This window comes from Bos javanicus, chromosome 19 (genome assembly GCF_032452875.1).
Source record: "Bos javanicus breed banteng chromosome 19, ARS-OSU_banteng_1.0, whole genome shotgun sequence".
NCBI lineage: Eukaryota > Metazoa > Chordata > Mammalia > Artiodactyla > Bovidae > Bos > Bos javanicus.
Genome location: NC_083886.1, coordinates 42389566 through 42415047, shown reverse-complemented (window position 1 = coordinate 42415047; position 25482 = coordinate 42389566). Strand labels below are relative to the sequence as shown.

Below are 25482 nucleotides of genomic sequence, written 5' to 3'. Positions count from 1 at the left end.
CTCCTGCATTGCAGGCGGATTCTTTACTAGCTGAGTCACAAGGGAAGCCCAAGAATACTGGGATTGGTAGCCTATCCCTTCTCCAGGGGAATCTTCCCGACCCAGGAATCAAACTGGGGTCTCCTGCATTGCAGGCAGATTCTTTTACCAACTGAGCTATCAGGGAAGCCCATGAGCTATCATGTGTTAAAAGTCCCAATTCAATACTTTATTAAATAATTATATAAAATTCTACACACAGTAAATCCAAGGAAAAAATTTTTTTTGAGAAAGAGAATTTAGCTTTCAAACACAAGTTCACAGACCAGTTCATAATTTTGAAGCAAGTATCATTTTCTAATCTGGTATATTCTTGTAAGAAAATTTTTACTCATAATCACTTCCTTTTCTATTGGCCAAACTTAGAGTAAACAAAATACTGGAGATTAGTTCATATCTTGTGCTAAGAATTACTGCAATGTGGTCTTCATATAAGCCTTCATTACAATGAATTTAAAAATTAAAAAAAAAATCCAGGATAACTTCCTGATGTTAGATTTCTTTAAATGTTAAAAAGAATAGCACCATTAAATTAGAAGATTCCTAAACCATTACACATTTCCAATTTCCTAGACAAAATATCAATGTACTTTCATTCTCCAAAGATTTTCTATAAACATTCACACACATGCATTTCTTAAGTTGTATTTTTATGTCTTTATTTATATGTGGTAACTTTTGAACACAAATCATTTAACATGTTTTTTATTTTCATTTTGGTTGCTTGCAGTTTACAGTCCTATCATGGCATGATTCTATCTGAATTTATGCTGTTCTAATTAATTAAAACTGTTTAAAACATGAATTTGAAAAGTATTAACTATGATTTTGTGATTTAAAATTCTTTTTCTAAACTTTGCGAACATTCTGTACAAACCAAATTAGTGCTGAGGAAAAAAGGAAAAATGGATTTCAAGTTGCTCAAGGTTCCTAAAAAGGTGAAAAAGTTTAATGAAACAAACGCTCATATGACCAACACCCATTTTCAATTTCAACATAGCAAACCTATTCGTTCTTAAGGCTAATTCAAAACCAAACATATTGGGGCTGGTGATTACTTAAGATAATTTATGCAATCGTAAGCCAAAGATGCAAATTTGGCAAAAAGAAAACCAAGCAAGTAAGCAAAACTCTAACATATGTGGGATACACCCTCTCAGTATATAAAGGCCTGTCACTGTCCTTGGTACCAGGCACTCCCTGAGCTAAACAGCATCACCATGTCTGTTCGATACAGCTCAAGCAAGCAATACTCTTCCTCCCGCAGTGGAGGTGGAGGAGGAGGAGGATCATCCCTCAGAATTTCGAGCAGCAAAGGCTCTCTTGGTGGAGGATATAGCTCAGGGGGGTTCAGTGGTGGCTCTTTTAGCCGTGGGAGCTCTGCTGGAGGCTGCTTTGGGGGCTCATCAAGTATCTATGGAGGAGGATTAGGCAGTGGCTTTGGTGGGGGCTATGGAAGTAGCTTCGGTGGGAGCTATGGAGGCAGCTTTGGAGGGGGCTATGGAGGAGGTGGCTTCGGAGGGGGCAGCTTCGGAGGGGGCAGCTTCGGAGGGGGCAGCTTCGGAGGTGGTTTGGGTGGTGGATTTGGAGACGGTGGCCTTATCTCTGGAAATGAAAAAATAACCATGCAGAATCTCAATGATCGCCTGGCTTCCTACTTGGACAAAGTTCGGGCTCTGGAAGAATCAAACTATGAGCTAGAAGTCAAAATCAAGGAGTGGTATGAAAAGTATGGCAATTCAAGACAGCGAGAGCCTCGTGATTACAGCAAATACTACCAAACCATTGATGATCTTAAAAATCAGGTAAGGGGCATTTTTTAAATGCAACTTTAAGCCTCTTTTTGTGCATGTAATTCTGATAGATAATATTTTAATCAACTACAATGTTCACTGTGTTTGACTACATTACTTTCTTGCTTCCATGAGCAATCCAGTCTCTTCAAAGGTAAACAGCTGTGAGGGTACAGTCATTGCAATCTTCATCCAACATGTGTGTTGTGTATCTTACAGGATGGGGGGATTACTGAGAATTTTTTATGTTTTAATGAGTGTAAGTGTCCACAGTTAAAATACATTAGAAAATGTACAAACACAGGAACTGAAAGAATTATTCAATGAATCAGAAAATATTATTCAGACTGATAACAACAAATACTCACTAATGACATTGTAAGAAACATGAATTTTCCAATATGAAAATGGAGTATTGCTTGCCTTGAGGGAATTTTTGAATTGCACTGTGTACAGTTTATATTCACTTAGAATATATATTTAAAACAAGTTAAACCAAATACAGGTACAAGGCAGTCAAAAGTTAGCTGAAATACACGGAAATTACACAGGTGTAAGTGCAGGACATGAATGCAGGAACACAGCTACATAACTCCAGTTAGTTTTCAGAAAGGGAGGATATAGAAATAGAAAAGTATGGAAACTTCAAGAGAACAAACGACTCAATCTTAAGTATATAGGTAAGACTGCAATGTCAGATTTAAAATAAAAATTCCCCAAGACTTAGTAATAGAACACCACAGAAATGCAGTTCATCTTTACCACTATAAAAGCTGTGTCTGTATCTTATTTCTTTGTCTCTCCTTCCAGATCTTCAACCTGACAACAGACAATGCCAATATCCTGATTCAGGTTGATAATGCCAGGCTGGCAGCCGATGACTTCAGGCTGAAGTAAGCTAAGCAAATGTGGTACAATACTGTCACAATAAATATGAGATGTTTTTAACAATGTATGCCCACAAGAGCATTTACATTTTCCTGAATTCATTCAAATTTAAACTATACTGGAGCTGTCAAGAGAAATTTTCAACCTCAGTATTACGTTTTAGGCAATATTATAAGAAGATGCACTTTAAAGTAAATGCTAAGTTTCTTTGCATTAAACCACTAATATCCCTATGTGAATCAGAGTATGATAAATGTTGCCAAGATATGAAGTCAACTCTTTACTTGGTTTCTAAACAGTCCCTACCCAGGAATACCTCCCTGATATAAGTTATACCCAGTATTTGTATCTTGTTTCAGGTATGAAAATGAGGTAACCCTGCGCCAGAGCGTGGAGGCCGACATCAATGGCCTGCGCAGGGTGCTGGACGAGCTGACCTTGACCAAGACCGACCTGGAGATGCAGATCGAGAGCTTGACCGAGGAGCTGGCCTACCTGAAGAAGAACCACGAAGAGGTGACATGAAGTTATACTTCCCCCAGCCAAAAAGGGACTCGGGGTCATGAAGCAGTCATTAAATATTTCTGTTCCTCAAACAGGAAATGAGAGACCTTCAAAATGTATCCACTGGTGATGTGAATGTGGAAATGAATGCTGCCCCAGGTGTTGATCTCACTGAACTTCTGAATAACATGAGAAGCCAATATGAACAACTTGCCGAGAAAAATCGCAGAGACGCCGAAGCCTGGTTCAATGAAAAGGTAGTTCATCTTCTTTTGCAGCTAAGTCAATGGTGGTTTGGTTATTAGTTGAGATTTTTCTCATCAGATCCCTGTTTTTAATATTCTAGAGCAAGGAACTCACTACGGAAATCAACAGTAACCTTGAACAAGTATCGAGCCATAAATCTGAGATTACTGAGTTGAGACGCACTATTCAAGGCCTGGAGATTGAGCTACAGTCCCAACTAGCCCTAGTAAGTAAATAATTCTCTGGAGAAATAACATCACTTTATCATGCGTTTCATCCTCACATAAGAATAGGCAATACAAAAGAAAATGCAGAGTCGAGGGTAAAGAAGTAGAAATAAAATTGAAGCTTTTTGTTAATGGGAGAAAAGTATTATTGGCATTGATCGAAATATGCTGAAATTGAAATATTATTAAACATAAAACACAAATCTGTTCGTTTTCTTTATTCTTCTCATGAAATTATTAAACAAGCCTCACTGTACTTAAGTGAACAATGAAGTAGTTAGGTTACAATATATTCTTTCCTCTTCAGAAACAATCCCTGGAAGCCTCCTTGGCAGAGACAGAAGGTCGCTATTGTGTGCAGCTCTCTCAGATTCAGTCCCAGATCTCCTCTCTGGAAGAACAACTGCAACAGATTCGAGCTGAGACTGAGTGCCAGAATGCCGAGTACCAACAACTCCTGGATATTAAGATCCGACTGGAGAATGAAATTCAAACCTACCGCAGCCTGCTAGAAGGAGAGGGAAGGTAAATTACAGAAAATGTTTAAATCATCCCAGTTGCTTTTATTTGGTGTTCCAAGCCGCAAGGCTTTTCCCAAAACTCAAGGATGTCAGAGGATGGGAGAAAGTGGAAAGAGAGGAGACCAAGTACACAAGAAGGCGTATGCAATCAGCCTCAATGTCCCAACGAATTTGACCCAAGAAAGATTCTTAGGCTTGGGTGCATATATAATGGTTTTAAAAGAACGGGTTCATAATCGGCAGGGGTGATTTTCCTCAAAACACGTTTTGCCTAGGTTATAAGGTAACAATAACCTGGAAATAGACTCACAGCTTCACACGTTAGAGCTAACGGGAAGTAACGTTTACTCTCCAAGTTCCGGCGGCGGCTCCTACGGCGGCGGGCGCGGCTACGGCGGAAGTTCCGGCGGCGGCGGCGGCGGCTACAGCGGCGGAAGCTCCAGCGGCGGCTACGGCGGCGGAAGCTCCAGCGGCGGCTACGGCGGCGGAAGCTCCAGCGGTGGCGGCCACGGCGGTAGTTCCGGCGGCAGCTACGGCGGCGGAAGCTCCAGTGGCGGTGGCCACGGCGGCGGAAGCTCCAGCGGAGGCCACAAATCCACCACTACAGGATCCGTTGGAGAGTCCTCGTCTAAGGGACCAAGGTCAGCAGAAACTAGCTGGGGTAATCAGAATTAGTTTTAACTTTTTGATGGGTTTTTTGGTTGCTGTTTTTTGGTTTTGCTTTTTTAAGTTCTGTAACTTTTTATTTTAGAATTATTTTAAAAATTAAAATCTTATAAAATCTTTGCTTTTTTTAACCGACTATAGTTGTTGACTCCAGTCTTGAGGGGAAAACGATATTGTCTAAAATGCTGTAGCTTTGGTGTTTTTTAAAGTAACTGTAAAGAAGTTTTCCTTTTTTCACTTTGGTGTATTTTTTTTTTTTTTTTTTTTGCATTTAGATATTTTGATATAGATATTTTGGGTAGTAAATATCTTTGATTTAGCTATTTTGCTCGTTATTTAGTAAGGACCCAACAAACTGTAGTCTAAATTCTATTGTTTTTATTGTAATTATTTTACAGATACTAACAAAACCAGAGTGATCAAGACAATTATTGAGGAGTTGGCACCTGATGGTAGAGTCCTTTCATCTATGGTTGAATCGGAAACCAAGAAACACTACTATTAAGCCGCATTAAGAGGAAAGAGTCTCCCCTCACACAGGCCATTATGCATAGATGCATGAAAAAAAATCTCCAAGAAAACACTTCAGTCTTAATGGCCTATGGAAATAGGTCCACTCCTTGATCATAAGGTGTCTAAACGGTGTTTTGTGGTTTCTGTATTTCTCCTTTTCACTTTACCAAAATGTATTCTTTACTTTTTGGAAAAAAAGAAAAACTTTCTATTCTCATTTACTAATGAATTTCAATAAACTTTCTTACTGATGCACTATCCATTTGGTCAGAATTGTCTTTATTTGAATTAGACAATTTTCAACATTAAAGATTAGTAAAGTATCATTTGAAGATTGATTTATCCAGAAATTCTGAAGACAAATTATGATTAGGATTTCTCTGTATCCATTTTTTAATCTTATGGGTATGTTGGACCAATGTTAATAATCTCGCTGAGGAAAAAGTCCATGAGTCACCAGTTACTCTTTCTTTAAGACACAAAGTATGTTGACAGCTCCCAGTTCTCTGGCTTTGAATTAAGTCCTAGAAACTATGAAAAGTCTCAATACCCCAAAGATTAAATTAATTGGACATGTCACATTTTCTGATCACTTGCCTTCTCACATTTAGCTGTTCTTATTAACATTTTCTTCTCATTACTATATTGCTTCTGCCCCATTGCTACACAGCCAAAGAGATAGCTTCCAACACTTACTAGCCAGTAAAATCATATCACCCTGACAAAATTATTTGGTGTCTATCAGACAAACAGGAGAAGCACTGTCAAGACATGGTGATACCAATTTAGCCAAAAGACACCTGTATGTCTCTACTTTGACCAATTAGTACAGTGACCAGTACTGAAGACCTGGTTCTTAAAAGGTCAATGCAATCACATCCTTCAGTCAGTAAGAACCCAACTGACATTATTATTCTGTGAGTATATGGGGTAGGTAAGGGTTGGATTTACTCTCTGACCCTAAGACTACCTTGTGTTCCCTGGTGGGTTCCTAGGTTATCCTTGTCCACCAAATAGCCTTTCTTAGTATCCTTACTGATTTGAGCTCCAGTTCTCCCAAGGACCTGAAACCAGCCACTTGATTGAGACTTCTGCTGGGTAAACCCCACACTCTGTATCCCAAACTGATCACTGAGGCTGTGTTTTACTATGAATGGACTTTGTTATAGTGAACACGCCTTGACTTACCTGGCACCAAACATTACCACAGACTCTGCTTTAGTGCACATGACTTTCTATGTGTACTGGCCACCCTTCTTGGGAGCCAGTCTGTTGAAGTCCTAAGATGCTGCCTTGCAATGCCCTGAAACAGGGATGGGTAAGGGTTCTTTGAGAGGAGAAGGGAGCAACAGAGGATGAGACAATTGTATGGCATCATTGACTCAATGGACATGAATTTGAGCAAACTCCAGGAGATAGTGAAGGACAGGGAAGCCTGGTGTGCTGTAGTCCATGGGGTCGCAAAGAGTTGGACATGACTTTTTAACTGAACAACAACTGTGTATGTACTATTATTCAAAATAACTCTTCTTATTATTATCTAGCAAAATTAACCAAGTCCCTGGGACCTAGATTATTGTTCTTAATCTGAGTTGGCCATTCTCATTATTCTGAATAAGGGTTTTCATATTCAATAACATGGATTTGAGACAAATGCAAATACATTATTATGAAATAGTTATGTGCTCCAAGCCAGGATCTCATCTGGTAAGTTATTTATCTGGCTGGGTGGTGACCCAAACCTTCATTCCTAAAAGGTCTGAATCATGGTGGTCCTGTCTTCTTACTTTTTCCATCTTCTAATATCTCTTTAAAGCATTTATATTTAATTTTCTTTATAAAATAGCTTATCTCTGATGGAAAACTACTTTCTTGATGGGTGTTGACTAATCTGATTGTGGTAATTATTTCTCGACACATGTATTAATACATCAAGTCATTACACTGGACACCTTAAACTTATACAGTACTGTATATGATATCCCAGTAAAACAAACAAACAAAAAAAACTACTCTCTTGACTGGACTCTGAAACTCTAGTTTCATAAAGACAGTGTATCTAAGCAATTTTATTTTAACAAGGACATTCGTTTTTATAGTTTAAAAAGTTATTGTTAGCTGTGCAGATCACTATTTTTACTACAAAGATTTATCATGTAGCTATTAATCAAAAATCCTGTACACATTCTTACAGATTATAAAGTTGTTACAGAGTCCTGCTATTTAAGCAGGGACGTGTCCATTGAGACTATCAGAGCCAATTTTGAGACTCACATGGAATCATACTAAACAGCAAAAGCTTGCATCTCCAAAGATTCTGCTTTATGCTGCTAAAAGCCTTGGAACTTTGCACACTAACATTGATGTCCATGATGACTTGATATTTTGGGGGGGCATGGAGAATAACTTTGTTATGGCCAGCATAGGGAAGCAGCTTGAGTTAGTTTAATTAAATAAGGTTCATCTAGCATTTCCCATCTAGACTGCATCTTAAGAGTGGAAATTAGGGAAAGAGCTCATTTGTAGTTATAGGCATGCATTTCAAAGTCAGTGATTCCTGGACTTCATATTCTCGCACTGGCATTTACAAATCATGTAAATTTTGGACAAGTAATTTGAACCATCCTAAGTCTCAGTTTTCTTATCTATACAGTAAGGATAATAATTACCTCATATGAGATTATTGTTTCCTCATTTGGGGATAATATGAGTTAATAAAAATGTGTGCTTAGTTGCTCAGTCGTGCCCGATTCTTTGCAACACCATGGACTGTAGCCCACCAGGTTCCTCTGTCTATGGGGATTCTCCAGGCAAGAATAGTGGAGTGGGTTGCCATGTCCTCCTCTAGGGGATCTTCCCAACCTGGGAATTGAACCTAAGTCTCCTGCATTGCAGGCTGATTCTTTACCATCTGAGTCACCAAGGAAGTTAATAAAGCCCTTAAAAAATGCCCCCTGTACTGAAGAAAGAGTATTATGTTCATTTTCAAAGAAATAGGCTTGTTGGCTAAATAACTGAGTTTCTCCAAAGATGGACAAGAGCATCACAATAAGTCATTAGAGTAGGTGATCACTAACATCGTCTACCAAGAGGTAGAGGACCAGGTCAGGTTGCTGTCCTAGGGCTGCAAAACTAAATTCCAGTGTCACAAAGGGTTATGATTAATCCAGTTCTGGGAATGTGAAGTCTGATAAAATATAGCAAGAAGTTTGTGAAAGTAAGTGGGAAGGACCAGATGATCACCCCAAAGATCTGAGATAGTTGACCAGCCCTGAAAGCTACAGCTGTGGTCAGCCTGATCATGATGCAAACTATCCAAGCTGTGTCCTTGGATGACACAGGGAAACAAATCACAAAAGAAATAAAACCTGTCTGGAAACTAGGTACAAAGGATTTTTTTTTTTTTTGGAAGGATACTTTTTGAACCAGGTTGTCCCACAGAAAAAGACATGCCAAAAGAAGAAGGATTCTTTGAGTTGTCATCTTGCTCCTTAGTTTCTAGATAAAAATACAAACACTGAGACTTCTCTGGTGGTCCAGTGGTTAAGAATCCTCCTGCCAGTGAAGAGGACTTGGGTTCATTCCCTGTTCTGGGAAGATCCCACACGTCTTAGAGCAACAAAGCCTATGAGCCACAACTACTGAAGTCCTCGTGCCTAGAGTTCATGTGCTGAAACAAGAGAAGACACTGCAGTAAGAATCCTTTGCCCACAGCAAAGAATAGCCCCCAATTGTCACAACTAGAGAAAGCCTAAGCACAGCAATGAACACCTAGTGCAGCCAAAAATAAAACTAACTAATTAATTATTAAAAAAAAAAAAAAAACAGAAACACCATCCACATGCTAACATTGAGTTAAAAGGTCTTTCCAGCCTAACATCAGTTTGTGTGAAGAAATTGTTGTGAATTGGTATAAACATTGGATATTATCTCAGAGAACAATTTGGGTAGTATTCTGAAAATAGTGTTGTCCAAGATTTTAGCAAAGAAAAAAAATCACATACTTAAGCTTTCAATTAATCTTTCCTATACGGAATAAGTTATCTAAGAAGAAATGCTAGAAAAGTATAAAGAAATGGGTTCGAAGGTTAGTTGAACCACGACCAAGCCAAAGACCCCTTTAGAAGAGGAATTCTCACTAAAAGTTTTGATCTATTACTATGTATTGGAATGGAAACTGGTGCAGCCACTATGGAAAACAGTATGGAGCTTCCTCAAAAAGCTAAAAATAGAGTTGCCGTACGATCCAGCAACCCCACTCCTGGGCATATACCTAGACAAAACTATAATTCAAAAAGATACATGCACTCCTGTGTTCACAGTGGCTCTATGGCACTATTCCACACAATGGAATAATACTCAATCATTAAAAATAATAAAATAATGCCATTTGCAACAACAAAGATGGACCTACAGATTATCAAACTAAGTAGAGTCAGAAAGAGAAAGACAAATACCATATGATATCACTTATATGTGGAATATAAAATATGACACAAAATGAACATACCTACAAAACAAAAACAAGCTTACAGATATAGAGAACAGATGTGTGGCTGCCAAGGGGGAGAGGCAGTGGGGGTGGAGAACTGGCAGTTTGGGATTAGCAGACACAAACTAATTTACATAGGATGGACAAGCAACAAGGTCATATTACATAGCACAGCGAGACTCCCACTGAGCTACAAGTGAAGTCGCTCTGTCGTGTCCAACTCTTTGGGACCCCATGGACCGTAGCCTACCAGACTTCTCCATCCATGGGATTTTCCAGGCAAGAGTACTTGAGTGGGTTGCCATTTCCTTCTCCAGGGGATCTTCCCGACCCAGGGATCAAACCCAGGTCTCCCGCATTGTAGGCAGACGCTTTACCATCTAAGCTACCAGGGAAGCCCTATTACATAGCACAGGATATCCAATACCCTGTGATAAACCACAGTGGGAAAGAATATGAAAAGGATATATATGTATAAGTGAGTCACTTTGCTATACAGCAGAAATTGTACAACATTGTAAACCAACTTAGAATACCTGGTGTGAAGAACTGACTCATTTGAAAAGACCCTGATGCTGGGAATGACTGAAGGCAGGAGGAGAGGGGGACAACAGAAGATGAGGTGGTTGGATGGCATTACTGACTCAATGACATGAGTTTGAGTAAGCTCCAGGAGTTGGTGATGGACAGGGAAGCCTGGCGTCCATGAGATCACAAAGAGATGAACACAACTAAGCAACTGAACTGAACTGTAAACCAATTATGTTTCTATAAATTTTTTGTGTGGATCTATAGAGCCTCAGTAAGGTTTCGTGAAGTAAGAAATTTGAAGGGAAGACTAAAAGCAGAGGACTTCCCTGGTGGTTAAGACTCCACGCTTTCAATGCAGGGGTTGTGGGCTTTGATCCCACAACCTAAGTTTTTGATCCCACACATGCTGTGTGGCACAGCCAAAAAAATATTTTTTTAATTAAAAAAAAAAGATTAGTAGAAGAATGGAACTAAAATGCATTTTGACAGATTAATAACTTGTTGTAAAGATAAAAAGAAGTGGGATATGGCCAATACACACATGAAAAGATGTTTGACCTCACTAATCATTTGCTGCTGCTAATGCTAAGTCGCTTCAGTCGTGGCCAACTCTGTGCGACCCCATAGACAGCAGCCCACCAGGCTCTGCCGTCCCTGGGATTCTCCAGGCAAGAACACTGGAGTGGGTTACCATATCCCTCTCCAATGCATGAAAGTGAAAAGTGAAAGTGAAGTCGCTCAGTTGTGTCTGACTCCTAGCAACCCCAGGGACTGCAGCCTTCCAGGTTCCTCCATCCATGGGATTTTCCAGGCAAGAGTGCTGGAGTGGGTTGCCATTGCCTTCTCCAAATCATTTAGGGAAACTCAAACCAAAACTATAGTGAGACACCAGGTCACATGCATTAGGATACCTACTATCAAAAAAAAAAAAAAAGTAGCAAATGTTGGCAAGAATGTGGAGAAATTGGAATACGTGTGCCCTGTTGGTGGAAATGTAAGATAGATTAGCTGCTGCAGAAACCAGTAGGATGCTTCCTCAAAATATTTTTTTAAAATACCAGCAATTCCACTTCTGTGTATGCAGCTAAAAGAATTGAAATCAGGGTCTTGAAGAGCTATCTGTGCGTGCCACGTTCAAAGCAGCATTGTTTACAAGGCTCATCCTGGCTTGATTCACTCAGTTTGTATCCTTGAACACAGTCCTTTTATTCAGTTTCCTCATCTTTAAATCAGAGGAAGGACACCTCTCTCCCTAATTCCCAAATTCATCGTAAAGCTCAAATATGATAATTAACAAGAAATTCCTTCAGAACTTGTAAAGCTTGATATAAACATAAGGGGATTTTGTCTTTATATTCATCATGCTCTAGACTTTGAAAACGTAAGTGTTGAGGTAGGTTCTTGCTGTTGTGCTGTGTGTGTGCTCAGTCGTGTCCAGCTCTTTGCAGCTCCATGGACTACAGGTTACCAGGATCCTCTGGCCATGGAATTTTCCAGGCAAGAATACTGGAGTGGGTTGCTATGCCCTCCTCCAGGGGTATCTTCCCAACCCAGGGATCAAACCTGCATCTCTTGTGTCTCCTGCATTAGCAGGCGGATTCAGGGGTTTAATAATTTCCTGCGGAGGGCATGTATGATCCAGGTTGAAGTCAGCCCCAAGAACATACATTTGCAGGTGAGCACTGCCCTCTGGTGGAAATAGAAGGGTAGGGGCAGGGGCAGTTAACGACGTGGGAGCGCCAGAGGTGATGCCGAGAAGCTGCTTATTTAAATTTATGCATTAACAACAACAACAAAATCTTCCCTTTTTTGGTCACACATGTTCCTTTGGAAATATTTTCTCTACATATACAGAATGTGGACCTGTTATGCCAAAGTGAAAGTGAAATTCGCTCAGTTGTGTCTGACTCTTTGCGACCCCATGGACTATACAGTCCATGGAATTCTCCAGGCCAGACTAATGGAGTGGGTAGCCTTTCCCTTCTCCAGGGGATCTTCCCAACCCAGGGATTGAACCTAGGTCTCCCGCATTGCGGGTGGATTCTTTACCAACTGAGCTATCAGGGAAGCCTGTTACACCAATTATTTGTCTAATTATTATTACTTACAGTTCTCTGGTGGCTCAGATGGTAAAGAATCTGCCTGCAATGTGAGAAACCCATGTTTGATCCCTGGGTCAGGTAGATCCCCTGGAGAAGGGAATGGCTACCCACTCCAGTACTCTGGAGAATTCCATGGACAGAGGAGCCTGGTAGGCTACAGTTCATGAGGTTGCAAAGAGTTGGACATGACTGAGAGACATGAATTCAAATTCAATGATCACGCAAGCATTGAAGAGAGTCACAATGCTTTATATATTTTAATATTCTAATTCTTTGTTATTTCAATCATTCAATAACTTGATTAAAAGATTAATTTCACAACCCATACAGCATTTTAAGATTATTGATGGCAACATATAAAGCAGATATTCAGTAGAGATATTACTTATATCTGAAATATGCTCACAATACAAGACTCTCAAGGTCACCTAAAAATATGCCACATCCTCACTTGGCAGGTAGCTGGTGACACTGAGCAAATTGTTTAACATTTCCGGACCTTACTTGCCTCATCTGTCAAATAAAAAGGCTGAAATTGATGATGTCTCAAGCCCTCTGCAGCTCTAAAAAGATCCTACAACTTTGCCCAGAAAATGCGTTTAAAGGCCATGTTGATGCCAGCCTCAGTACCAGCTAACTAGGTTTCAGACTGCTTGCACTAACAGAGTTCCAGGAGACGTCCTAACTGTCTTAGAGGCAAAGCAACTTCATTCTTCTCTCTACTACAGAACTGGACCCAGTCAATCCCAACCAAGTCCCTCCTTCTCCCGTCCTCTCTTCTTCCTTCACCCCACTCTCCCACCAAAGCCTCAAGAGGAGGCTTCTCAGGTCATTTCTTGCCCACCTCTGCTTCCATCTCAGCTTGACCTCCCCAGACTGTCCACACCAGCTTATAACACAACCACAACAATAAAGCTATCCTTCGTTGACAGCTTTTCATTTACAGGGCATTGTATTGAGCCAAGTCTCCTTTAGTATGTCAACACAAAGAGATGGAAAGTCTTTTTATCCACATTTTGACAACTCTCTAAACCTTTTCTGCAGGTTTCCTTGCAGAAGGGTTCAACTGAAAAGATTTTTTATAATATTACACTTAATGTGTCTTTCTCCTGAATTCGCCCAGAAACTTTTTCTATTGGAAACTGATCATTCATTTCGTCTACCTCCCAACCCTCTCCTTTCTCTCTCCTCTCCTCCATTTCCCTTCCACCTCTCTCCTCATCCCCTCCCAACTCCACTTCCACATATCTAACATATAGACTTCAAGGCAGAATCCATATTCTCTATATACCCAATGCCACATCCAGCTTCCTGTCATTTCATTCTTAAGCTAAAATTCTTCTTTTGAGGCTGATGCTATCCAGTTACACCCCCCCCCACCACCACCACCACCACACCCTTCCACCATCCAAGGACTTCGGCACCTGGTTCACGATCCACTTTTCTTCATCTCCTGCCATCATAGGAGACTTCCTGGCTATATAGATGGCTCATCTAACACTCCAGTTGAATTCCTACTCCAAGACTTCAGTTTCAGTCCATTTCTAACCTCTTATTCCAGCGATTGTTGGGTCCAGGCCCCATAGCTATTCACTAAACTTTATCAAGATCTGGGGTTATAGCTCAATTAGAATTCTAAACTCTGGCTTCCACTGTCCAACTTTAACCCACCATCCTTCATCTCTGTCAATCTCCTGCCCACTCCACCTGCTTTATATCCTCAAAAAAGTGCCCAATGACTCAATCTTTGTCTTTGTTCAGTGTATCTCTTCCTCTAGTCTTACTTCCTTCTTTACATATGGTCAATCACAGGCTTCCCAGGTGGCTGAGTAGTAAAGAATCTACCTGCCAATGCAGGAGATGCAGGAGATGGGGGTTTGATCCCTGGGTCAGGAAGATTCCCCTGGAGGAAGAAATGGCAACCCATTCCAATATTCTTGCCCGGAAAATCCCAAGGACAGAGGAGCCTGGTGGGCTACGTCCATGGGGTCATAAAAGAGTTGGGACACAACTGAGCATGCACAAACTGTGGTCAATCACCTCAACTGTTTTCTCAAGAACACCAGAAACTTCTTTGCTATTTTTTTCTTTCTTCTGAGCCTGTCTTCAAACCCCAAATGCCCATCAGCCGATCACCTTCTCTCCTCCTACATGAAGATAACTTCCAAATATGCATTTAAATGTCATTACAAATGAGAGCTGGTCCTTCATTTCTTCCTGACAATCCCTTCACTTGTTGCTAGTCAGGCATTTTTCCCCATTCCAGGTACTTATTCTAAACATTCACACTTCCTATCTTCATATGAGACATTCCACCAACTCCTAAAACTCAGCTGGACCAAAGCTAACCCTAGTATCTTCCTCCTCCTATGTTTCCTATCTCAGTCAGTATTATAGGATTCCCAGCATCTGAAAGCAATTACCTAAGCTGCTGCTTCTACTGATGCTGCTAAGTTGCTTCAGTCATGTCCGACTCTGTGCAACCCCATAAACGGCAGCCCACCAGGCTCCCCCGTCCCTGGGATTCCCCAGGCAAGAACACTGGAGTGGGTTGCCATTTCCTTCTCCAATGCATGAAAGTGAAAAGCAAAAGTGAAGACGCTCAGTTTTTGTGTCTGACTCCTAGCGACCCCATGGACTGCAGCCCACCAGGCTCCTCCGTCCATGGAATTTTCCAGGCAAGAGTGCTGGAGTGGGCTGCCATTGCCTTCTCCAAATTACCTAAGAGCCATCCCTAATTCTTATTCCTTGTTCTCCAAATTCAATCAACGACCATATCCTTTCAACTTCTTTCCATCCTACTACCTTCATCCTTTCCACCTGAACCATTGTCCTAGCCTTGTAACTGGCCTTATTTTTCATTTCAACCTGATTGTGTTGCCCCCTGCTTTTTACTTATGATTCATTTCAAAGTCTTTAATACAGACAGCTAAACATGATCCAGCCCCTATCTGATCCTGACCATACATTTCTCAAAGATTGTAACTATGCATTTTTCAATCTCTGCATTTATTTAGCATCAAGTCTTTATTTTTACACTTAGTATTGACTAACAAATGTAGTAGTTATACATTTTAAATAAAGGAATCAGTCAATATTTAGGTTATTGTTTAAGGTAACAAATAGATGTAAACATCACAGTAAGACAAGAGAAGTTAGTAGGATCATATATTTTTTAAAAACAACACAAGGTTTCTTGCTGTGGTGGGATAAAATATGTGTTTCTATAGCTAATGGTTCTTTATATCAATATATCTCTCTGGTAATTAAGACCCTACTGTAGCTGATTGTACCCTATCACAATCTTAACTTTTAAAACTTTATAATAACCTGTGTCAAATAATAATGGTATAGTCTTAGGGTCTAGATGAAAGTAAAGGATTACTCACCCAAAATTATAAGTTAAAATAATGAACTTAATATAGAATGAACCCTATTATATGTAAGATAACAAATATCCTGAAGCAACAACCCAGGATGGTAGACATTAATTTAGCCCCCAAAATCACCCAATTATACATAATTTCATGCTAATATGAATGATGCCTTTTTTCCTTTTGGCATGTATAACTCAAATAGAGACACCCCCCAATGTGTATAAAAGCCCAAAGAAGCCATCAGCACACAATATTCTGTTCTCCTCTGAAGTTACGGCTCTCCACAGACAAGGTGACCATTTCTCATACTGCCATGTCTCTCCGATTCTCTAGCGGGTCCAGGCATATTTGCCTACGGTCTGGAACTGAATCTGTCAGACCATCCAGTGGAGGCACAGGCTTTGCAGGTAGCAATGTGTATGGCAACTCTGGTGCTGGATGTGGATTTTCCTATGCTTTGGGAGGTGGCTTGGGCAGTCTTCCTGGTGGGGACCATGCTGGTGGTATCCCAGGAAGTGGTACCTGCGTTGGCTTTGCTGGAAGTGAAGGGGGACTCTTCTCTGGGAATGAGAAGGTGACCATGCAGAATCTTAATGACCGCTTGGCATCCTACCTGGATAACGTGCGAGCTCTGGAGGAGGCAAATGCTGAACTAGAGAGAAAAATCAAGAGTTGGTATGAAAAACATGGTCCTGGATCTTGCCATGGACTTGATCATGACTACAGCAGATATCACTTAACAATCGAAGATCTTAAGAATAAGGTGAGAATTTATTAATTAGTTTATTAAAAATAAACTAAGAATTTTTAGTTTAATTTAAAGAAATTTAAGAAATTTAAAACTAAGAATGATCTAGCAAATGACATAGAAGTAGAACAGGAAATGCTTCAGAACTGTTATGTATCATTTATATCATATTTATTATCTATTTTGAAACATAATTCTTCCTATTAGCTAAAAACAGGCACTTTGATTCATGAATGTCTATGCAACGTAAATGTTACTAGTTCCATTATTGCTTATTTTGAGATATATTCATTAATAAAGAAGTACTACAGTCTAAAAGTTATATGGAAAAAAGTAAAACCATATTTGTAATTTTTAAAAATAAAATTTTAAACCTTCTTGGTTATTACATAAGGAAGTGAGATTTTTTTATACCAAGGTTGATTGTGCAATGTTTTTTGTTTGTGTGCTTGTTTGTTTCCTGAAATAATAGGTTGTTAGAGCAAACTTACTGGTTGTGTTCTCCTGATTTCTTCCAGATCATCTCTTCCACTACGGCAAATGCTAATGTCATTCTGCAGATTGATAATGCCAGACTGGCTGCTGACGATTTCCGGCTAAAGTAAGATATATAAAATAATCACACCTAGAACATGGTTCTAGTCCACTTAAGGTGTTATATAAAATTTCAATTTCACCCCAAGTAGAACAAGCTATGGGCTTCCCAGGTGGCGCTAGTGGTAAAGAACCTGCCCGCCAGTGCAGAAGACATGAGAGACACAGGTTTGATCCCGACTGGAGAAGGGCATGACAACCCACTCTGGAATTCTTGCCTGGAGAGTCCCATTGGACAGAGGAGCCTGGTGGGCTAAAGTCCATAGAGTTGGGTAGAGTCGGACACAACTGAAGTGACTTAGCACGCACACACAGAGCAAGCTATAACCTACGAGATTAAAGGAAGTAACATGTGACAAAGCTACAACAAAATGCAATACAAAGCATGTTTTAAGATTACAATCAGCTAGACTCACATTTTTACATATTTATGACATTCTTGAGCCAAAATATCACTGTATTTCTAGGCCTGCCTAAAATAGTGTCAAGTACAAAGTAAATGTAAATATTTGTTTTAATTGACCAATTTACAATTTTTACTTTTAACTTCAATAAAATTCTGAAAAGGTCTATTTATACTTAATTGGGATATGCTATTGGAATTTGCATGACCAGATATTCATGCTGATTATTCTGCACAGAATTGTGTGAGAGGAGTGGAGAAGGACTTTCTTTGTACACATTTATAATATTTAGAGACCTGATTTCATTTCTAACTTTCACTTAAAAGCAGTTGAGCAGTTGAGTAAAGCAGGTTTTACTTTTTGGTCTCTTGAGCTAGTCTACTTGGTGCTGAGATTCACTGAATGTCTCCCAAGGTATGAAAATGAGCTCGCCCTTCACCAAAACACAGAGGCTGACATCAATGGGTTACGGCGAGTCCTGGATGAACTGACGCTCTGCAGGACTGACCAGGAACTGCAGTATGAATCCCTGAGTGAGGAGATGACCTATCTCAAGAAGAATCATGAAGAGGTAGGGGAAGATTTAGCTCTAGTTATTTTAAATACTTGGGGGTGAAGACTAAATGACAATAGTAACTCATGTTCCTTATAATAATTCAAACAGTGCCAAGGCATATAAAACAAAGAATTCCATGTCTCTCGCTCTGCCCTTCTAATCTCATCCCCCAAGATAATACAGGGTTAACACTTTGATCTGTATCCTTCAATTTTCTGGCTGTCACAGCCTAACCTTAGGAAATTAATACATTACTTTTCTCTACCATGTCCAAATCCAGGAATGTTCAAATCTCAGTCCTTTCAGGTATTAAGTATCTTGGGCAGATAGTTTAACCTCTCTGTGCCTCCATTTCCCAATCTGTAAATTAAGTCTGATAATAGTACCTACCAGTTAGAGACATTCATATCCCTAAACTGCTTTAGAACAATGTCTGGCATATAACAAGTGCTCAAGTGAGAGCTACTGTCCTTAAGGTGAGAGTTCCAAGAGGGCAGGGACTTTTATTTGTTCTTCCACTGCTCTAGTCCCATCAACAAGCACTCTCACTGACATGTAACTGAGAATTATATGCTTGATGCAAACTACTATACATAACATAAACAACAAGATCCTACTGCACCGCACGGGAAACTATATTCAATATCTTTTTTTTTTTTTTTTGCTGCACCCCATGGTATGTGGGCTCTTAGTTTCCCAACCAGGAGGATCCAACTCATGCCTTCTGCAATGGAAGCTGGGTCCTAACCACTGAACTGCCAGGGAATTCCCTACATTCAGTATCTTGTAATAACATTATCTATAATGGAAAAGAATATGAAAATGAATAGATATACATATATATGGATCATTTTGCTGTACAGGTGAAACTAACACAACATTGTAAATCAAGTATAATAAAAAAATTTTTTTTAAATAAAGGAAAAAAGAATTTAAGAACTCTCTGATTTTTGTACCCACTTCTCACTCAAAAGGATAAAACATGGATGTTGTGGTGTTGGTTGTGGCTGTCTTAACAAATAACGAAGTAAATAGATGATTGGCATGACTACTGATCGAATAAGTCAACTTAAAAAAAATAATAATTCGTGCCTTAACTTAGACAATTCGAATTTAAGTCACAAACTGAGACCATCTAAAAAAGGAACAAGAGCGCAGGTGAGCACACACCGCCCTCAGGCCACAGTCAACGTCTCCCCGCAGGAGGTGAAGGCTCTGCAGTGCGTGGCCGGAGGCAACGTGAACGTGGAGATGAACGCGGCGCCCGGCGTGGACCTCACGCTTCTGCTGAACAACATGCGGGCCGAGTACGAAGACCTGGCCGAGCAGAACCGCAGGGACGCTGAGGCCTGGTTCAACGAAAAGGTGAGGGATGCCCAGCCCAGCCCGGCCGGTAGCCACCCTCGCCACACCCTACCCCAACACCGGTCACCCTGCATCCCTCCACCCCACCCCCTCACCCCCCTGACCACCCGCCCCCCTCCCCACGCACCCACCCACCCCCTGGCAAGCTCAGACCCGCTAACTCCTGGGCGCCGGGCCTTGCAGAGCGCCAGCCTGCAGCAGCAGATCTCTGACGACGCGGGCGCGGCCTCCTCTGCCCGGGGCGAGCTTACAGAAATGAAGCGCACGGTGCAGACCCTGGACATAGAGCTGCAGTCCCTCCTGGCGACGGTAGGTGAGAGCGCAGGTCAGTGACGCTAAAAAGTCTAACTGAACTTCTTCCCAGTCCCCCGGTTACAACTTCACCTCCAAATACTTGGTGGAGAGAGGAGGACAGACCCCGCCGAGACGCTCAGAGACAGACAGCACTGCTTCCTCCCTGAGGTCTCTGAAGTTTCCTTCCCGCCCCTGCTCAGTGCCCACTTCCCGAAATCGGTCCTTTCTTCAGCTGGATGCAAAGCAAACAACAGCAGCATTGGTCCACCTGACACGTGGCAAGCTTATGTCAGGCTGTCAGGCAAAGCAGAGCTGGTATCACCAGCATCTCCTAACACTGCTGAAATCCTGTTAAAGGCCACACTGTGCTTCCCACCAGGCAAAGAAGGGGACACATCTGATTCCATGTGAGGACTGTTAGCCTCTTCAGCCTCAGGGCATCCAGGGGAGACATCCCAACCCAACACACCCCAAAAGGCTTGGCATTCAGCCTTCTCTGGCACTTACTGCCAATTATTTCAAATATTTCCATGGACATAGCCCAGGAGGAAAACGGCTTCTCTTCTCCAGTGTCTGCTGGCAGCATTCAAAAGGCTTGGTTTTGAGAATTTTGGCACATGTGGTGGTCTAGGGGTTCCTGTCCTCATCAGAGGTTTCATGCCCCCTGAGGACACCAGGTTGACACAAATAGCCACTATTATACAAATGAGAACAGTAAGCAGAGAAGGAAAAGATACTCAAAACAATAGGAAGACTGATTTGATGTAGACACCCTAAAAAAGGCCAGGGCCTTCTTACCATATCATATTTAGATTAGAAACTTTACCACTCAACTAACCCCATCTGAACAAGTGTGCCCCTCTCCTCCTTCACCTTCATCACCACTGCTGGCTGGTCCCCAAGACCCTCCTCCCTTCTACTTTGGGCCCCTGGAACCCTCCTCTCTTCCCCATTCCCTTCTTTCCTGCAACTAGAACCTGAGGACCTATCCTGCTGCCGTGTTCCTGAACACAAATCCTCCCTCTCATTTTGGAGCTGCGCTGAAGGAAATAAATTCCTGAGTTCCCAGAGCAGAATTTTAAGCACTTTCACAGAGAAGTAATGATATTAGAAAGTAGCTAGATTCCGTGCAGCCAATAGTCCTGTAGTTTGGCCTCATGAAATAATCCATTAAAAAAAGCCCATCTTAACTTCCAACATAACCAAATAATAGAATCCATTCCTGAGATTCTTTGTGGTCAGATGATTTCTATAGTTTGGAACACAAACTGTGAACATGCTGGGAGTTGTCTAAATATGATATCTCAATGCTTCACATGCTTCCTGTGATGTACAAACTTCTAAGTTCATCCTTACCTGTCTCCTCATTTACAAGCCAACCTTTACAGTAGGAAGATGTAAGATAGAGATGCCTATGGTCTGGTCTGATTTAGGACAGTATTAACAATCCTGACAAGGAGTATCATATGAGAACACTTTATCAGGGAAATTCAAGTTTTAAACACCTGAGCACGCACCTCCCTGATATCTGCCACTTGTCGCCTCAGTGTCCTATTACCAACCTGTTCACCTTCCACTTCTTTTCCCTGGATAGCCCAGACCCACCCATGTGATGTACTGGTCAGCCTGTTTATCAAAGGCAGTGCTTCTTAGCTCCCTGAGACTCCTGTTTAATAATGAATCTTTTGCAACTCCCTCTTTATAATCCTAAAAATGGAGTCAAGAGATAATGTATTTAACAACACACAAAAGACTTTTAAAACCAGTGTCATGCCGTAACAGCAATCAAGAGGAAAAATAGAAGTTTTAAAATAATATATATTTAATATGTAAACACTTGGGCCCAACTACCCTGTAATGAAACAGACTGAGGCTGACACCTTCTTTTCATGGATAAGTTTCATTTTAAACAACATAAGATTGGGAGTTGGTCCACACAAGAATACAGAGAAAATGAAAGAGTGGAAATAGGAGTGTACAGGGAGGTAATAACTAATATCAAGAGATGTAATAACCACCCGGATGTGATACGATAATAGAAAGAGGAAAATTATATTAATTAAAGTAGAGATTACATGACAAGACAAATTACAGACTATGCAAGTGGAAATGAGGAGGTATAATATTCACAAGAGTAGCATTGAAATAATGACCTGTCCTGGATTAGGAAATATATCTCTTGTCTTGAAATCCCACCCGTGTGAGGGCATTCACACAATCTCAAGTGCTTATTAAAAGGCCTTTGACTGATGACAGAAAATCAAGGATGAATTAGAAAAAGAAACAGCAGCACAAAAAGCATTGGAACAGCAGTGGGGTAGATCTTTGGAGACAGTAGCAGAATAAGATTGAAAAACAACAGGCAACCCAATACGATCTCAAAATAAAATTGAAAGATTTCAAAATAAGATTGATTTCTTTTTTTTTTTAATTTTATTTTATTTTTAAACTTTACAAATTGTATTAGTTTTGCCAAATATCAAAATGAATCCGCCACAGGTATGGTACCCCCCCAAACGTGTTTTCATATAAAGACTGATTGTTACATGTAATCATATCCAAATATGTGAATGTCTGCTGGAACAATCAGAAATCCATGGGTCAGGTATCTCGTGCCAGGGACATCCATCGGGCCTGGCCCCCCAACCCAGTAAACGCCACTCGCTTCCCCTTTCTCTCCACCTCCTGTTTAACTGTGACAAGTGCCTCAGATTTCCAAAGCTCATCTAGGGAGCAGTACTGCCCTTTGCTGAGAAACACTAGTCCACGTGTCCTCCAAGTGGTCCTCCTTCATCCCTTATTGTGACATCTTTTACGTCCTCAGAAACACTCCCTGGAGTGCTCCTTGATGGAGACGGAGGGCAACTACTGTGCCCAGCTGGCCCAGATCCAGGCTCAGATCGGGGCCCTGGAGGAGCAGCTGCACCAGGTCAGGACCGAGACTGAGGGCCAGAAACTGGAGTATGAGCAGCTCCTGGACATCAAGGTCCACCTGGAAAAAGAAATCGAGACCTACTGCCGCCTGATAGATGGAGACAGAAAGTAAGTAATGCCATTAGAAAATTCAGTTTTACCATTTCAAGCCACAAGCATAGACAGTCACTCCCTTCCATGCCTCCAAGGCTCTCCACTTCCTTCCCATTGCAGAAAAGCAAGGCCATCTCTTGCCTCAACTGTCCCCTCTTCCATACTTTGTACATCACAGCCGCATCTTCATCTGCCCTGGGTGATCCCAGTCATCCCTGCAGAAGTCTCCATTTGTTATCCTTTTAATCCTTGTGGGTTTCAAGCTGCATCCACCTTTCAGTTCATTCCTAACATCACTGTTGTCCTGAAATAAATGTACTCTTTACAACCCCCCAGGATCTATATGTAAAATGTATACTTTTTCCTTAAGTTTTTAATTCTTGTGTTTTAAAAAAATCAAATGTAAACAAGATTGTTTTATATCCTCTCTTTAAATAACATTTAGTTATCTAAATGTTAGATTTAGATAACTAAAAATTTTAATATTTTCCTCTATAGAAAATGAAAATCTGTTTTGGGCCTACAAAGTTTGCTTGCATTTATGTTCATCCCTTGACTCAATGAATATTTATGAAGTGATGAACAAATATTACAGAATAAGCTGGATCTTTTTTTAACAGCTCATGCTCTAAATCAAAGGGCTTTGGATCAGGAAGCCCAGGAAATTCATCTAAAGGTAATAAAATCTAGTTTTCCTTCTATTTCAGCAAATATTTTTACATTAATGACAATCATACACTATGGCAACAGCCTGTCTATATTTAAGTAATTTTAACTAACGTGCTCTGAGCTTAAAGTATCCTGTTGAGTGGATACAACTATCCCAAACAATTATTATAAACCAATACTTAACTCCCTCAACAAAAACAGACATATTATATTATGACAGTGGAATTCTTTGTCATGTAATATTTTAAGTTGAATATGTGTATTGCATATGTTTTATTTCTAGATTTATCCAGAACCACGCTGGTAAAGACCGTGGTTGAAGAGATAGATCAACGTGGTAAAGTTCTTTCATCGAGGGTTCAGTCCATTGAAGAAAAGACATCTAAAATGACCAATGGCAAGACAGAACAAAGAGTTCCCTTCTAGTTGTCACTTTTGAGAAAAGAATCATTTGGGGAAAGATCCTGCAAAACTTCATTATTCTAAATATCAAGGAGATAATAAAAACACTTTCTACCCTTAAAGATTAGTTACTTACCAAGAAAAAAATAATCCCGTTGTCTTAGTTACCTTTTTTTAGAAAGTTGGGTGTTTGTTTTCAAATAAATAAAAAAGTAGATGTGCGCTTATGTCCATTCACTCATGACAAGTAAATAATTGAGTTATTTTTTCCATGTCTAATTCACAGGGAAACATTTATGGAATATATTTTAACTTCCTTTTACCCTAGCTTTATATAATAGTCAATACCACATGGCATTTAAATATTAAACATTCACTAGGCATAATCTTTGTTGTTGTTGTTGAGTCACTAAGTCACGTCCAACTCTTACGACCCCATGGACTGGACTATAACCTGCCAGGCTCCTCTGCCCATGGGATTTTCCAGGCAAGAATACCAGAGTGGGTTGCCATCTCCTTCTCCAGGGCATCTTCCTGATCCAGGGATCGAACTCATGTCTCCTGCATTGCAGGTCGACTCTTAATGCTGAGGTACTAGGGAAGCAGGCATAGTCTTTAAATCATTTTTACATGAGCAGGCAATCTGGAAGGAAATCAGTCCTGAATATGCATTGGAAGGACTGATAATGAAGCTGAAACTCCAATACTTTGGCCACCTGATGCAAAGAAATGACTCATTGGAAAAGACCCTGAGGCTGGGAAAGATTGAAGGCGGGAGAAGGGGACATCAGAGGATGAGATGGTGGGATGGCATCACCGACTCAATGGACATGAGTTTGAGTAAATTCCAGGAGCTGGTAATGGACAGGGAGGCCTGGTGTGCTGCAGTCCATGGGGTCGCAAAGAGGCAAACACAACTAAGCCAGCGACTAAACTGAAACTGAACTGAAGCAATCTGGAAAATTTTAGAAATTCTCCTGTGATTGAAAACTTCCACCTCTAGATGGCGCATTCCTGGTGTTTCACCTATGCTGCTGCTGCTGCTGCTGCTAAGTCACTTCAGTCGTGTCCGACTCTGTGCGACCCCATAGATGGCAGCCCACCAGGCTCTGCCATCCCTGGGATTCTCCAGGCAAGAACACTGCAGTGGGTTGCCATTTCCTTCTCCAGTGCCTGAAAGTGAAAAGTGAAAGTGAAGTCACTCAGTTGTGTCCGACTCTTAGCGACCCCACGGACTGCAGCCTACCAGGCTCCTCGGTCCACGGGATTTTCCAGGCAAGAGTACTGGAGTGGGGTGCCATTGCCTTCTGAGCCTATCTTAAACTCATTTGGAGATCTGGATACTTATCAGGATACCATTCCCCATAATCAGGATAATCTTGAAAGATCTACGGCAAAGAATCTCATGCCAATGACTCTTTTCTAGAGTAGAAGTTGGCAAGCTTCTTCTTTAAAATATTTGGCCCAAATAGTAAATATTTTAAGCTTTGCAGGCCATAAATTCTCTTTTTCAATGACTACTCA

At 40.8% G+C, this 25482-nt stretch overlaps 2 protein-coding genes and 1 long non-coding RNA gene across 6 annotated transcripts in view; 2 read left to right on the top strand and 1 right to left on the bottom strand.

Annotated features, from left to right (window-relative positions):
* LOC133232391 (uncharacterized) overlaps positions 1-4600 on the bottom strand; it is a 37547-nt gene extending 32947 nt beyond the window's left edge. For both annotated transcript variants that reach the window (XR_009731382.1, XR_009731383.1), the window contains exon 1: positions 4529-4600. This is a non-coding gene — a long non-coding RNA (uncharacterized LOC133232391). The remainder of the gene's footprint in view (positions 1-4528) is intronic.
* Positions 1260-5655, top strand: KRT10 (keratin 10). 3 transcript variants are annotated; one of them, XM_061391747.1, is made up of 8 exons: positions 1260-1844; positions 2643-2725; positions 3080-3236; positions 3320-3481; positions 3571-3696; positions 4005-4222; positions 4620-4879; positions 5283-5655. In XM_061391747.1, exons 1-8 carry the CDS (start codon positions 1260-1262, stop codon positions 5387-5389), a joined length of 1698 nt encoding a protein of 565 aa, XP_061247731.1. In that variant the 3' UTR covers positions 5390-5655. The 3 variants fall into 3 exon arrangements, with proteins under 3 accessions (XP_061247731.1, XP_061247733.1, XP_061247730.1); XM_061391749.1 differs by having other exon boundaries at positions 4575-4859; XM_061391746.1 differs by having other exon boundaries at positions 4575-4879.
* A 10332-nt stretch (positions 5656-15987) lies between these two features.
* LOC133232386 (keratin, type I cytoskeletal 28) lies at positions 15988-23998 on the top strand. Its single transcript, XM_061391744.1, has 8 exons — positions 15988-16662; positions 17166-17248; positions 18060-18216; positions 19405-19566; positions 19750-19875; positions 22685-22902; positions 23508-23563; positions 23840-23998. Exons 1-8 carry the CDS (start codon positions 16114-16116, stop codon positions 23980-23982), a joined length of 1494 nt encoding a protein of 497 aa, XP_061247728.1. The 5' UTR covers positions 15988-16113; the 3' UTR covers positions 23983-23998.
* The last annotated feature ends 1484 nt before the right edge of the window (positions 23999-25482 follow it).

Bases quoted from the DNA above. Each gene is read 5' to 3' on its own strand.
- LOC133232386 (XM_061391744.1), top strand. From the start codon at position 16,114: ATGTGTATAAAAGCCCAAAGAAGCCATCAGCACACAATATTCTGTTCT. The intron at 16,663-17,165 runs GTGAGAATTTAT...GATTTCTTCCAG, and splicing joins TCGAAGATCTTAAGAATAAG to ATCATCTCTTCCACTACGGC. The intron at 22,903-23,507 runs GTAAGTAATGCC...TTTTTTTAACAG, and splicing joins CTGATAGATGGAGACAGAAA to CTCATGCTCTAAATCAAAGG.
- KRT10 (XM_061391746.1), top strand. From the start codon at position 1,260: ATGTCTGTTCGATACAGCTCAAGCAAGCAATACTCTTCCTCCCGCAGT. The intron at 3,237-3,319 runs GTGACATGAAGT...TTCCTCAAACAG, and splicing joins TGAAGAAGAACCACGAAGAG to GAAATGAGAGACCTTCAAAA. The intron at 4,880-5,282 runs GTAATCAGAATT...ATTATTTTACAG, and splicing joins GTCAGCAGAAACTAGCTGGG to ATACTAACAAAACCAGAGTG.